General features: G+C 44.7%; 2 protein-coding genes and 1 long non-coding RNA gene across 3 annotated transcripts; 1 reads left to right on the top strand and 2 right to left on the bottom strand.

Moving 5' to 3' along the window:
* Positions 1–5147, top strand: LOC311111438 (deoxyuridine 5'-triphosphate nucleotidohydrolase-like). Its single transcript, XM_084154156.1, has 7 exons — positions 1–163; positions 1024–1183; positions 2963–3054; positions 3773–3817; positions 4030–4104; positions 4498–4568; positions 5004–5147. Exons 1-7 carry the CDS (start codon positions 22–24, stop codon positions 5058–5060), a joined length of 642 nt encoding a protein of 213 aa, XP_084010282.1. The 5' UTR covers positions 1–21; the 3' UTR covers positions 5061–5147.
* A 1524-nt stretch (positions 5148–6671) lies between these two features.
* On the bottom strand, positions 6672–9041 carry LOC311111259 (fibrillin-1-like). Its single transcript, XM_084153973.1, has 2 exons — positions 8893–9041; positions 6672–8603 (listed from the first exon to the last, which is right to left on the bottom strand). Exon 2 carries the CDS (start codon positions 8538–8540, stop codon positions 8223–8225), a length of 318 nt encoding a protein of 105 aa, XP_084010099.1. The 5' UTR covers positions 8541–8603; positions 8893–9041; the 3' UTR covers positions 6672–8222.
* A 2529-nt stretch (positions 9042–11570) lies between these two features.
* On the bottom strand, positions 11571–14917 carry LOC311111137. The gene is made up of 3 exons (XR_014610749.1): positions 14830–14917; positions 12003–12131; positions 11571–11609 (listed from the first exon to the last, which is right to left on the bottom strand). It is a non-coding gene; the product is annotated as an uncharacterized lncRNA (long non-coding RNA).

Genomic DNA, 14917 nt, shown 5'->3' with positions numbered 1-14917 from the left:
GAGGACTGTATCTTTAACAAGATGGAGCACTTCGTTGCTAAGCAGAGGCTCTACTGGCGGTGTTGTTCATCGATTATCGGTGCCCAGTCTTCAGTACTCTCACACAGGACATTTTATCTGCATTCTCCTACTCTGGCCAGGAGAAAAGGATGCGAGAATGCAGGTAGCTAGTTGGCTAGCTACATTGCTTTTTAGTAATGTATTATGCTTGCTAACACTAGCAGCTAACGTTACCGTGAGATAGTTAGCTACCTTGCTATGTTAACTGGTTGTTGTATTATCAACTTTAGTATTGACATGGTGAGTAGTCAGTAGCTAAATGTGTAGATACTGGTAATTGTACTGTTGTCAGATCTGTAGTCGAGTGTTTTACCGAAGTCAAGAATGTATCATTCAAAGAAGGATTAGCAAACTTAAAGTTTTACAGTCATTCAGTCGAGCTCTCTTGAGTGGCGCAGTGCTAACTGTGCCACTAGAGATCCTGGTTCGAATCCAGGCTCTGTCGCAGCCGGCCGCGACCGGGAGACTCATGGGCGGCGCACAATTGGCCCAGCGTCGTCCATGGTAGGGGAGGGAATGGCCGGCAGGGATGTAGCTCAGTTGATAGAGCATGGCGTTTGCAACGCCAGGGTTGTGGGTTTGATTCCCACAGGGGGCCAGTATAAAAAATATATATATATATATATATGTATTCACTAACTGTAAGTCGCTCTGGATAAGAGCGTCTGCTAAATGACTAAAATGTAAATGTAATTCAGCTCACTGGTGAAGTTGTCAGAACTCGCTATTTTTTTCTTCTATTTTTTTCAATGAGGGAGTGTCCAATTGAATTTGGCGGGGATATTCAAAATTGGAGGGAAAGTGTACTTCTAATAGGAGTCCTGTCAGAGAAGTAGCAACAACTCGCCTGATTTGAACTAGCTAGCTATTTAGCTAACTTTATTAAACAAAACATAGCTATCTTATTATTTTGGAAGTAACGCAACTTTCTTACCACAAACTTTGTAAACATGCCTTGCTCAGAAGTGACAGATGCCGCAGAAGTTTATCCACTGAAGAGGACAAGGCCAGATGCGGTGGCAGAGGATGTGAAGATACCGGTGCTGAAGTTCTCCAAGCTGTCTGAACATGCCACTGCTCCTACCCGGGGCTCTGCTAAAGCTGCAGGCTACGACCTGTTCAGGTGGGTCAGAGTCGGGGACAGGGTGCCTCGAAATGATTTGAACGTTATACATTTTACTTGCTTGTATTTACTTGAATTTACCTAGCTAGTTAGCTAGCTACTTGAATTTAAAACGTTGCAGTAAGTGTATCCTGCATGTGGCTGTTTATTTTTCTAAAGTAAAACTCTAGTTAACAAACAAGACCATGCATAATGTTGTCTTGACATCACATCTAGGCTACCTAACTAGGAGACAAGTTTGGTAGTTAGCTAGTAGGAGGAGCAGGCTAGCACTAATGATTGGGAGGGGAGCTAGATGTAGGTCACTGCCTTTAAGTTAGCGACTGTAACGCTTTGAACACACTGACTGTCATTGCGCAAAATAGTATGCAGCATCATCTAGATATGTGTTCAACATTCACGTTCTGCTACTTCTTCTTCTTCAATGAGGTTTAACGGCAGTTGGCATCCAATTTGTTGCATTACCGCCACCTACTAGACTGGAGTACAACTCCCTTATATTTTGCTTGAAAAATAAATAAAAAATTAATACCCTACCATCTAACACTACACTCACAAGTTCAACATTATTAATAATAATTAAAACCACCCTTCTCCACTATTTAATTATATTAATTCCTACCTCATGCCATCAACCTGAAATGATGGGACATCACCACTTAACACTCCCTGTAACTCTTCTGATGTCAAGTCTCGCACACCCAAATACCTCTCTGCAGCTGCCACCACAACCTCAATTTTCTTCGACTTACGTTCCATCCCTGCAGTACAATTAATAACCATTGCTATAAACGCTAAAAATCCAATCTTACTGAAACATATCACTTGCTGGCCTATCCCTCTGTACTGGTACAAATCTACTACTCTCACCACTCCCCCCCCGACCCCTCTTCCTCTACTTTCTTCACTGCCTCAGCATATGACAACTTCTGCACTACCCTAACCCTGGAAACCTCAACCTGCATCTCTCGCACGGGACATTTCTGATCCCCAGCCCCATTACCACCCCTACAATTAACACATACCACTACTTTCCCCAATGCTACACATTCCTTCGTTTCATGCCCTTCTGCACACTTCTCACACCTTGGAACCTCCCTCCTACATACTGCTGCTACATGCCCATACGTTTGACACCTGTAACATCATAATGTATTTGGCACATAAGCTTGTACAGGATAACATATATCCTAACTTCACTTTGTCAGGCAAAGACTCAACATCAAAACTCAAAAGAACAGACAATGACTCTTCTGTTTCCTCACTCTCGCCCCCCTGTTTGCGTCACACCAAACGACGAGCATCACAAACATCGGGAATCTTCCCCTTCAGTTGGTCCACTTTTACATTTACTGCTACCGCAGTAATCACTCCTTTCAATGGCGCCCTTTTCCATCTTGAAACCACAAATGGTCAGCCAAAAGGCAAGGGTCCACTCTTTCCAAAAACTTAACTCTTACTGTCACAGTCTCATCTTTATCCTGACCCTCTGTGCAAGCCTCTGGCTCCGAGAACTTCACCACACCTACCACCTCTGTTAGACATCGTTTTTCCTCCACCATGTCCCACACCTTCTGCTACCGTTTGTCAACCCGTTTACAAATACAGTTTGACGCATACGTTCACCAACGTATGCACCACACAGAACGCACTGCAACTGCCTCTGCAACGCAGCGTTCCATTGGAAATGAATGTACTTCTGGATTACCAAAACGCAAGAATGCAGTCGGTGTGTTCGAAGCGTTAGCCACCTATTGATGTATTTTTTTTTTCTAACAGTGCCTATGACTACAGTATTGGTCCTATGGACAAGGCCATCGTGAAGACTGATATCCAGATAGCTGTTCCCTCAGGCTGCTATGGCAGAGTGGGTGAGTAGGGTACCAGGACATAGACTTAAGTGTTTCTTTATCAATTGCACCCTGGTCTAGGGATACATGGGGGTGGGTCACTCTGGGTATTGTTTGACTTGACAGTGAGGGAGTTATTTTACTTTGACCTGGGTTGAACCAGAAACCTATAACATCTGTTTTCCATAAAATAAATGTTTGAATTTTCTAACTACTTTTCATTGGGAAGGCAGAAAGCGTTTTTATGAAAAGCAATCACTTTTGCATGGGAACACAGAATCCTACTAATTACTACACATGCTTAATTACGTGACTTTTGTTTTGAGCAGACTTTGCTGTCGGACAGAGCGGGCCACCTGGCTCACACCCCAGGGGCAGCCCGGTTCCAAATCTAATGCAATCAACTTATAGCCGGTGCAATACATGCCTACATGGGCGTCCGGGCAAGATTAATCAAACCCCCTCATTGCAGCCGAAAGTGCAGGCGACTGACTGCCTACTGACAAATCACCTTGCATCATAAATAACTACTCATTTGTTATTGGTAGATAAGTCAGTCTGTCACAATTGACCCACAATGCATCACAGATTTGATGCTCCAACACGGCCAGTGGAGAATGCTTTCAGACTCCGATTAGTCTCATTCAACCCCTCTTTCTCCTCCCCTTGAAACTTTTTCCCAGGATAAAAAAGAAAGTAGTTTAGTCATATATTTAATGTATTTATCTTTTTTTCACAGCACCACGGTCTGGGTTGGCTGCAAAACACTTCATCGATGTTGGGGGTGCGTTTACTTTTTGACCTTCAGATAATTAATATAAAACATTTCCTAAGAGATGGGTTATAAAAATGACAGGCAAGTAGTTACCATAGTTCGGTTGGGGATTTCAAGAACCCAAGTCACCCTTTGGCTGTTCTAACCCGAGTCTAGAACATAGCGTAGCTGTCATGAATGTACCCTGTCAGTTCTAACTGGAGTGTCTGTCTCTCCCCCAGCTGGAGTAGTGGATGAGGACTACAGAGGGAATGTGGGGGTGGTGTTGTTCAACTTCAGCAAGGAAACCTTTGAAGGTGAGCTTTAAAAATGATCATTAATCATTGTATTCACATGCCACCTTTCCAAAGTCAAAGTATCGAAAGCACTTTGTAAGAGGGTAACTCCCCCAAAGCATCCACGATTAAAGGGACCATCTGCGATTGGTACATCCATTTTTTAAAACTTTTAAATTAATTATATATACCCATTGATCTTTGAAGAATATAACTTATAAATGCCTCATGAGCTTAGTTTAACTGTGATTCCCCATCAGAAACCGAAATAAAATCTTGTTTTACTGATTGCTCCTTTTTATAGCAATCCAAATGCATTTCACATTGAGATTTGTTTTCCAGTGCAACATTGTAGTGATGGTGTTGGGAAACTGGGTGCCCTGTAGTGTGATGGTGTTTCTTTCTGTGTCCCAGTGAAAAGGGGGGACCGTGTGGCTCAGCTGGTGTGTGAGAGGATTTGCTACCCAGACCTACAGGAGCTAAAGGTACTTCACACTTAGATTTCATAGTACCATTTATAGTCTTACCATACATGCTCAGACTTAGTAGTGAATTGCTGATCACAGCTTTACAATTAATTTCACACAAACCTTTAATGTACCCAGACACCTTGTCAAGCAGTCTGTCATTTCATTTAAACTTGAGACTGAAGAGTTGATTTTAAGTGCATCTTATTTCTGTGAGAATTAGCCTTGAGCCCTTAGGGCTTTTTTTTCTGAACACTGATCAGGCATAGTCCTGGACTTAAAACCTCTTCACTTTGACAATTTCCATTAAGCATACTATTTGTCCAGGACTAGGCTAAATCTGTGTTTGGGAAACCAGCCCTAAGGACTGTGCTCATTCTCATAGAAAGTCACTAAAATACCCTTCACTCCAGTGTTGTAGCATTAACATGTCTTCACTCTTCTGTGTTTCAGACTCTGGATGAGACAGAGCGTGGGTCTGGAGGATTCGGCTCCACAGGCAGCAACTGATACATCAACATTGTAAACCAGCCTATTCGTTTTGTTCTGTTACATGTTATGAGATTGTTTAATAAAGGTTATTATACCTTTGCTTCACTGATGTCTATGCCTGCTGACTTAGCCATTAATGGCAATGAAACATCACTGAATTTAGAATGTACATGTATATTGGTCTTGTCTGTGTGGCTCAGTTCGCAAGAGCATGGTTCTAGCAATGCCAGGGTTGCAGGTTCGATTCCCATTTGGGACACCTACACGAAAATCGTCTTTGGATAAAATATTATTGTCTGTACCCTGAATAACCACTGAGTGGCGCTGTTCAACCATGTTTATTTTCTTAGTTCAAGAGGGAGTTTCCCTGTCTTTAGGGACCAAACCTTCACACAGGCTCATATTTGGGCAGCAACTCAGCAACCATAATATTCTACTGTACCATTCCCTTAGATACATGTGTTTAGAGAAATATCTGTTACCTGTAGAATCAAAGGGCTAATGATGTGTGAACCACACTAGGGAAGAGTTTCACTGAGAAATCGGTAGAGTTCCTACCCGCCTACCTTGCAGATGCATGCCAGATCTTACAAGGCCCGGGTAGGTATTTTACATATCAGCGAACCATGTTATAGCAATCTGTCAGTCGATAGCACAGTCGGTGTTGTGGGCCGCAACCATTGGTTGATGCATGCAATGTCTGAGCAGGGGAACGCGACCCTTGCCTTCTAGATGCAGCTGTTGGGTTGCATTTAACTAAATATGGTGGCTGTGATTCAATAGTCTTTGTTTTATACCGTCTCTGGAGTTACAATAGCTTCCTTCCCTCATCTCCTTTCATTAGGCAGAGATGATGCCAGGTAGAAGCAGGCAGCAGTGTGGAGAGGATTCCTCACCAGTCCTTTCAGCTGTCAGTAGTGTGGAGAGGATTCCTCACCAGTCCTTTCAGCTGTCAGTAGTGTGGAGAGGATTCCTCACCAGTCCTTTCAGCTGTCAGCAGTGTGGAGAGGATTCCTCACCAGTCCTTTCAGCTGTCAGTAGTGTGGAGAGGATTCCTCACCAGTCCTTTCAGCTGTCAGTAGTGTGGAGAGGATTCCTCACCAGTCCTTTCAGCTGTCAGTAGTGTGGAGAGGATTCCTCACCAGTCCTTTCAGCTGTCAGTAGTGTGGAGAGGATTCCTCACCAGTCCTTTCAGCTGTCAGTAGTGTGGAGAGGATTCCTCACCAGTCCTTTCAGTAGTAATGGAAGTGAGGAACAAAGGAAAGGCAGACTCTTAGGGCGGCAGGTCACCTAGCGGTTAAGAGCATTAGGCCAGTAACTGAACGGTTGCTGGTTTGAATTCCTGAGCGGACTAGGTGAAGATAATTGTTTTTATATCTGTGTCCTTGAGCAAGGCAATTGCTCCTGTAAGTCGGTCTGGATACGTGCTTCTGCTAAATGACTAAAATGTAATTAAGCATACATTAAAAAGCATGGTCAATGAACGTGTATTAAATTTGCTTTTTAGTCCAGGATTAGGCGTAATCTGTGTCTGGGAAATTGGCTCTTAAAGTTGTTGAGATACATCCCATAAATAGCATCATCCACAAAAAGAGGAAGTGAAGTTGGGAGACAGGGACAACAACGAAACCTTTTAAACAAAAAAATATGTTTTTATTGTGACTTTACAACTAAACCCTCACTGATGTGACAGAGCGACAGACGGATGTGTCTACGGCTGGTCTGATTGACTTCGCTACGGAGCACTGACTACTAGCGAAAAGTGTGTGGCCGCGTCGACCTCAGTGCATAATCATGAAGGCACAGGTTTGTGTTTGAGGACGTGTGTGTATTTGTCTTGTGTGTGTTTGAGGGTGTGTGTTTTTAATGTGTGTTTGAGGGTGTGTGTGTATACAGTTTATCAAAGGAAGTAGTGGGTCATTATAAGCACCATTACACCCCCTCCTCTCAGGGGCGTTCTCTAGTTTACGAAAGGCTTCATAGATTAACATTATAAACATGGCATTGATTACAGTATAAACACACTTAATTTACATGTGGTATAGAGAGCAGACAGGCTATGGCGCGTACTTTGGTTTTGGTTGAAAAGAAGACGTCTGACATCTTATTAAAAGGACAGTAGACAGACAGCTACTGTGTGTTGTCGAGCATTACAGTGCATTCATAAGTCTATGTGGTTGTGTTACTAGCACCAGTAAATATTATGTGTAATGCTGAGGTCTAGTCAGTTGGGAAGATGAAGAAGCATAGTTATGATGAGGAAGAGGAGTCCTTCTAGCTCAAGACTTTAGCTACGGTATGATTCCCTACCCTTCTCCCCTCAGGGATTTGAAAGGAATGGATTGGTCTACGAAATATGGTGGAAACTCTCTTTAGCAGCCAATGCTTTGTGATCCATGAAGGGGGAGTGAGCAAATGCACACTTCAGGGAGAAGGGTGGAGAATCGTAACGCTGCCTTTGACTTCCACCTCTGCCAAGCTGTGAACACTCTCAGCATCAGTGACTTCTGCACTCTGCTACTCAGTCCCAAATCCACCGCTAGCCCCTACCTCCTACCCCATATTCCCTAGCTACCCTCATGGCCTTGGGGGTAGGGGCTAGGGGTGGATATGGCATTTGCCATACATGTCCCACAAAAGGGTGGCAGATTCCACATATCATCATACAAAACCTATTTAATAATAAACCTTTTTCATAACAAAAAAAAACCATTCAAACCAGAGCCTTCCTGCACAGAGCAGTTTAGAGTGGTTATTGTTGTGTCATTGTCATGTCTTCCTCCCATGTCATTCTCATTCTCTAAGCCTTTCTTCAGACAGCCAGGCATACTGTAGCCAGTGGTTTAAGCCTACACTGTAGCACTAAAGGTTGTATTTATGATATGTAGAATCAAACAACGCAACCCCCCCCCCCCCCCCTATTAGTCTCTTTGGCGTTGAGCTTGTCTCAAGCTCTCTCTCTCTCTCTCTCTCTCTCTCTCTCTCTCTCTCTCTCTCTCTCTCTCTCAGAGTAGGTAAAAGTTGCCCATAACCACTGACCAAGAGTCAGATAGTCTCTCCCCATCCTAATGGTTGAGATATGGATCGAGGGTAAGTTAATCTGTTCCTAGACCAGTGTTTACAGGCAGACACTCCCCACCCAGCCCAGCCCAGCCACCCCAGTCAGTCCTGTAGTGCAGGTTAATGCAGGACTATCTGCACCCTCATGGTGAGTGTGTCTCCCAGCTGGCCTGTGAGGTAGTCTTTATCGTTGCTGTCCTCCAGCGCTGCCAGCTCCTTCTTCCTGTACACGGCCACGCTGCTGATCTGCAGGAAGTAGGCTCCAGGGGGGAGGGACTTCCTCTTGGACAGGTGCAGGTAGCTAAGCCCCTCCCTCTGGCTGATCTTGAAGTAGCCCAGCTCGTTGCCGTAGTCAATGGAGTAGCGCACGTGGTTGTTGAGCGTGGACAGGGCCGGGGTGAACTCCAGGATGTGGTCTCGGCTGGACAGGTCAGACATGTTCAGGTTGAATAGCAGGGTGTCCTCGACGTCCACACTCTCCAGGCTCACTGTCTCCTGATCCTGAGGACACAGCACAGGACAGGTTACATATAGTACAGATATACAGTATTATACATGCAGATATATGATGTGTAACACTCTCCAGGCTCACTGTCTCCTGATCCTGATGTCACAGGACCATGTAGTACAGGTGGATTATGTAAACACTGACAACACTCAACACTCCGGATCCTGATGACACAACACAGGACCACACAGTTAATATGTACTACGGATTCAGTAAAGAGCAGGCAAGACGTGATAGCAGAACCATTCTATGGGCCACCAAACCCAGACAGACAAACATTACCTGTGCATCGTCCAGAGGTTGCTCTAGCGTTGAGTTGGTGTCGCGGCGTTTACGCCCCTTCTTGGGGTAACCGTTGATCTTACACTCGTAGCAGGCCTCAGGAGACAGATCGTTGTCACCCCCCTCTGCTCCTCCTCCTCCTCCTCCTCCTCCTCCTCCTCCTCCTCCTCCTCCTCCTCCTCCTCCTCCTCCTCCTCCTCCTCCTCCTCCTCCTCCTGGCCCAGACTCACACCGCTACCAAAGCCCACACCTGACACACAGTGCCTGGAACACACATAAAGGAGTCAGTCACACACACACACAGGGCATAGAATCATACACAAACACCATCTTGCCTATACATGGGCTAGCTGACAACATCACGAAAACAATGCGTACACTTCAATGGGACAGAAGTCTATGAGTTGTTGTGATTGTGGATGGCAGATAGCTAGCAACAATGACAATACACTGCCATGTAGGGAATCATAAGTGACTTGTTTCAGCTAGTTTCATCTTGTTCTTGATACCATATCTCGTTTTTAGGTGTTTGACTGATTTCATTACAATGCTAATATGGCTAAAATTCGCTAGCTAGCTAACCAACAACTGTAACAATGTATTTGAGAGACATTGTGCACATTTATTTATGTTTTCAATAAACATCGGCGACTAAATGTAGTTTACATGTTGTCAACTATCTAAGCCAACCCTGTCTGTTTTGCCCCATAGCTGCGCACATGTCGGTTTTGTTGCTAAACAATCAACCCATCTATCCATCAAAGTTGATAAAGACATTGTTCCTGGGTAGATCAAACACACACTCACAGTCTCACTCACTCACCCCTGTCCAGCGCGATAGTATCCAGGCGGACAGCCACAGAGATACCCTCCGTCTGTGTTGGAACAGCCGTAGTTACATGGATTAGAGGACGAGGAGCACTCGTTGATGTCACTACACCCCCCCTGGTCTCCGTAGTTGAACCCAGTGGGACAGAGGCAGCGGAAGCTCCCTAGGGTGTTATGACACGACGCTCCCCCACAGATCTGAGTGTTCTGGCACTCGTTCTCATCTGACCACAGGAAGCAAACAACACAGACAGGAAGTCAACAAAACAAACAGAGCTCAAATGTGGGTCAAACCTCGGCCAGAGAACACAAACAATACTGAGAAACTCTTGAAGGGAATAAGGAAACCATCTGTAGTACCGGTTAATTTGATAAACATTGTCTGTGTTCTTTTTGGGAAAGGTCACTGAATATCAATACTGTATTTCCCATCAGTACATTGAAGTTAAAGTGCCACCGACTCAGTTATAACAACAGTGTTCATGTAGGACAGTGACTCTGGGGGGAGGGAGGCTTTAGAGTCATCTAGGGAGGAAGAAGTTAAACTTCCAGGAAAGGGATGTAGATTTCATGTTGAGAGAGAGAGGAAGAGACAAACAGACAGACGGGGGGGGGGTGGGGGGGGGGGAAGGATCGAGAGAGAGAGACCTGGGCCCTGACAGTAAATCTCAGTAAGACAAAAATAATGGTGTTCCAAAAAAGGTCAAATTCCCAGGACCACGAATACAAATTCCATCTAAACACCATTGCCCTAGAGCACACAAAAAACTATACATACCTCGGCCTAAACATCAGCACCACAGGTAACTTCCACAAAGCTGTGAACGATCTGAGAGACAAGGCAAGAAGGAACTTCTATGCCATCAAAAGGAACATAAAATTCGACATACCAATTAGGATCTGGCAAAAAAATACTTGAATCAGTTATAGAACCCATTGCCCTTTATGGTTGTGAGGTCTGGGGTCCGCTCACCAACCAATAATTCACAAAATGGGACAAACACCAAATTGAGACTCTGCATGCAGAATTCTGCAAAAATAAAACACCAAATAATGCATGCAGAGCAGAATTAGGCCGACACCCGCTAATTATCAAAATCCAGAAAAGAGCCGTTAAATTCTACAACCACCTAAAAGGAAGCGATTCCCAAACCTTCCATAACAAAGCCATCACCTACAGAGAAATGAACCTGGAGAATAGCCCCCTAAGCAAGCTGGTCCTGGGGCTCTGTTCACAAACACAAACAGACCGCACAGAGCCCCAGGACAGCAACACAACTAGACCCAACCAAATCATGAGAAAACAAAAAGATAATTACTTGACACATTGGAAAGAATTAACAAAAAAATAACAGAGCGAACTAGAATGCTATTTGGCCCTAAACAGAGAGTACACAGTGGCAGAATACCTGACCACTGTGACTGACCCAAAATTAAGGAAATCTTTGACTATGTACAGACTCAGTGAGCATAGCCTTGCTATTGAGAAAGGCTGCCGTAGGCCGACCTGGCTCTCAAGAGAAGACAGGCTATGTGCACACTGCCCACAAAATGAGGTGGAAACTGAGCTTGCACTTCATAACTTCCTGCCAAATGTTAAATTAAATTGAAATTGAATTGAGTGAGTGAGTGAGTGAGTGAGTGAGAGTAGAGCCAGAGAGAGACAGAGGGAGGGGGGAGGGGGGAGGGGAGAGAGAAGAATCGCGAGAAAGAGAGAGAGTAAAGCCAGAGAGAGAGAGAGAGAGAGAGAGAGAGGGTCTGTACCACTCACCGACACATGGTTCCATTGATAGTGTTGTAGGTATCCCTGAGGACAGCTACACCTGTACCCTCCCACCAGGTTCTGACAGCATGTTGACAACGATGGTTACCATCACACTCATCCATATCTGCCAGGGAAACCACACACGCACACACGCGCACACACACACACACACACACACACACACACACACACACACACACACACACACACACACACACACACACACACACACACACACACACACACACACACACACATACAGACACAGACACAGACACAGACACAGAGAAACACAGACACAGACACAGACACACACACAGCATTACAATAGTTATGTGGCATACAGTTATCTAACTGTCCTGGATAGGTACAAGCAATAAGGTGAAGTTTCCACCAAATCCCTATTTATAGTGGAGCTATTGCCATATTGCCAATACCTATCTGATCATTTCAGATCCATAAAAGTGCCTAGGGGTATGGAGTCAGCTGATCCTGAGAGAGGCAGTGATTGGCTGACCTTCACAGCTCTGTCCATTGGGGTCCATTGAGAATCCTCTAGTACACTCGCAGTTGAAGCTGCCTGGGCTGTTCTGACACACTCCATTCGAACCACACAGAGCAGGGTCCGACGCACATTCATTATTATCTACAGAGAGAGAGAAACTCATTACTATCTACAAGAGAGAGAGAGAGAGAGAGAGAGAGAGAGAGAGAGAGAGAGAGAGAGAGAGAGAGAGAGAGAGAGAGAGAGAGAGAGAGACTCATTACTATCTACAGAGAGAGAGAGAGAGAGACTCATTACTATCTACAGAGAGAGAGAGAGAGAGAGAGACTCATTACTATCTACAGAGAGACAGAGAGAGAGAGAGAGAGAGAGAGAGAGAGAGAGAGAGAGAGACTCATTACTATCTACAGAGAGAGAGAGAGAGAGAGAGAGAGAGACTCATTACTATCTACAGAGAGAGAGCGAGAGAGACTCATTACTATCTACAGAGAGAGAGAGACTCATTACTATCTACAGAGAGAGAGAGAGAGAGAGAGAGAGAGACTCATTACTATCTACAGAGAGAGAGAAAGAGAGAGAGAGAGAGAGAGACTCATTACTATCTACAGAGAGAGAGAGAGAGAGACTCATTACTATCTACAGAGAGAGAGAGAGAGAGAGAGAGAGAGAGAGCGAGAGAGACTCATTACTATCTACAGAGAGAGAGAGAGAGAGAGAGAGAGAGAGAGACTCATTACTATCTACAGAGAGAGAGAGAGAGAGAGAGACTCATTACTATCTACAGAGAGAAGAGAGAGAGAGAGAGAGAGACTCATTACTATCTACAGAGAAGAGAGAGAGAGAGAGAGAGAGAGAGAGACTCATTACTATCTACAGAGAGAGACGAGAGAGACTCATTAACTATCTACAGAGAGAGAGAGACTCATTACTATCTACAGAGAGAGAGAGAGAGAGACTCATTACTATCTACAGAGAGAGAGAGACTCATTACTATCTACAGAGAGAAGAGAGAGAGACCTCATTACTATCTACAGAGAGAGAGAGAGAGACTCATTACTACCTACAGAGAGAGAGAGAGAGAGAGAGACTCATTACTATCTACAGAGAGAGAGAGATTCTCATTACTATCTACAGAGAGAGAGAGAGAGAGAGAGACTCATTACTATCTACAGAGAGAGAGAGAGAGAGAGAGAGAGAGAGAGAGAGAGACTCATTACTATCTACAGAGAGAGAGCGAGAGAGACTCATTACTATCTACAGAGAGAGAGAGAGAGAGAGAGAGAAGTGAGAGACTCATTACTATCTACAGAGAGAGAGCGAGAGAGACTTACTATCTACAGAGAGAGAGAGAGAGAGAAGAGAGACTCATTACTATCTACAGAGAGAGAGAGAGAGAGAGAGATACTCATTACTATCTACAGAGAGAGTGAGAGACTCATTACTATCTACAGAGAGAGTGAGAGACTCATTACTATCTACAGAGAGAGAGAGAGATACTCATTACTATTTACAGAGAGAGAGAGAGACTCATTACTATCTACACAGAGAAACTCATTACTATCTACAGAGAGAGAAACTCATTACTATCTACAGAGAGAGAAACTCATTACTATCTACAGAGAGACTCATTACTATCTACAGAGAGAAACTAATTACTATCTACAGAGAGAGAGAGACTCATTACTATCTACAGAGAGAGAAGACACTCATTACTATCTACGAGAGAGAGAGAGAAAGACTCATTATCTACAGAGTGAGAGCGAGAGAGAGAGAGAGAGTGAGAGACTCATTACTATCTACAGAGAGAGAGAGAGAGACACTCATTACTATCTACAGAGAGAGAGAGAGAGAGAGAGAGAGACACTCATTACTATCTACAGAGAGAGAGGACAGCAACACAACTAGACCCACACCAAATCATGAGAAACCAAAAAGATAATTACTAAATACCTGACCACTGTGACTGACCCAAACTTAAAGAAAACTTTGACTATGTACAGACTCAGTGAGCATAGCCTTGCTATTGAGAAAGGCTGCCATAGGCAGACCTGGCTCTCAAGAGAAGACAGGATATGTGCACACTGCCCACAAAATGAGATTACTGACTGACTGACTGTGTGCATCTGTTTGACCTTGCCCAGTGCTGACTGGCTGATGGTCTGACTGGCTGACTGACTGACGGTCTGACTGACTGATGGTCTGACTGACTGGCTGACTGACTGATGGTCTGACTGACTGGCTGACTGACTGATGGTCTGACTGACTGACTGGCTGGCTGACTGATGGTCTGACTGCTGGTCTGACTGACGGTCTGACTGACTGATGGTCTGACTGACTGGCTGACTGACTGATGGTCTGACTGATGGACTGACTGACTGATGGTCTGACTGACTGACTGGCTGGCTGACTGATGGTCTGACTGATGGTCTGACTGACTGACTGACTGACTGGCTGACTGACTGTCTGACGGACGGTCTGACTGACTGATGGTGTGACTGACTGATTAACTGACTGACCGACGAATGGACTGACTGTCTGACTGACCAATGACGGAGGGAGGCTGTCTAGCTGCAAGGTCAAGGGAGCTGAAGTGCGGAATGGAAAACCCCTGCTGTAACCGTGGCAACAGACTGCAAAATTCCACAACAAGTCATTGTTAAGTTGTCATGGCGACAGTTCAGTTGAGCCCAATCTGATGTGTGATAGCAGACTGAGAACATTAAAGAGACTTTTTATGGGGAGAGATGGAAGATAAGTGGCTACATTTGGTTATGTTTGTTAAGCCTAGTCGAGTGGAGGAGGGGTGGGGGGGGGGGGGAGTTGTGTGTGTGTGTTTTACCTATGCAGGCAGTATGGTGCTGGGTGAAGCCTGGAGGACATTTGCAGGTGAATCCTCCAATGGTGTTCACACACAGGAACTGACAGTT

Source organism: Coregonus lavaretus (genome assembly GCF_964263955.1).
Source record: "Coregonus lavaretus genome assembly, chromosome: 37".
Lineage (NCBI taxonomy): Eukaryota > Metazoa > Chordata > Actinopteri > Salmoniformes > Salmonidae > Coregonus > Coregonus lavaretus.
The sequence above is the reverse complement of the archived record's forward strand: the minus strand, read 5'-3'. Positions and strand labels throughout refer to the sequence as shown.

What these genes read in the sequence shown, in the direction of transcription:
- LOC311111438 (XM_084154156.1), top strand. Translation starts at nt 22, where the DNA reads ATGGAGCACTTCGTTGCTAAGCAGAGGCTCTACTGGCGGTGTTGTTCA. An exon ending in GCAGGCTACGACCTGTTCAG is followed by an intron (nt 1,184 to 2,962) that starts GTGGGTCAGAGT and finishes TTTTTCTAACAG; the next exon opens with TGCCTATGACTACAGTATTG. An exon ending in CAGCAAGGAAACCTTTGAAG is followed by an intron (nt 4,105 to 4,497) that starts GTGAGCTTTAAA and finishes TCTGTGTCCCAG; the next exon opens with TGAAAAGGGGGGACCGTGTG.
- LOC311111259 (XM_084153973.1), bottom strand. Translation starts at nt 8,540, where the DNA reads ATGTCTGACCTGTCCAGCCGAGACCACATCCTGGAGTTCACCCCGGCC.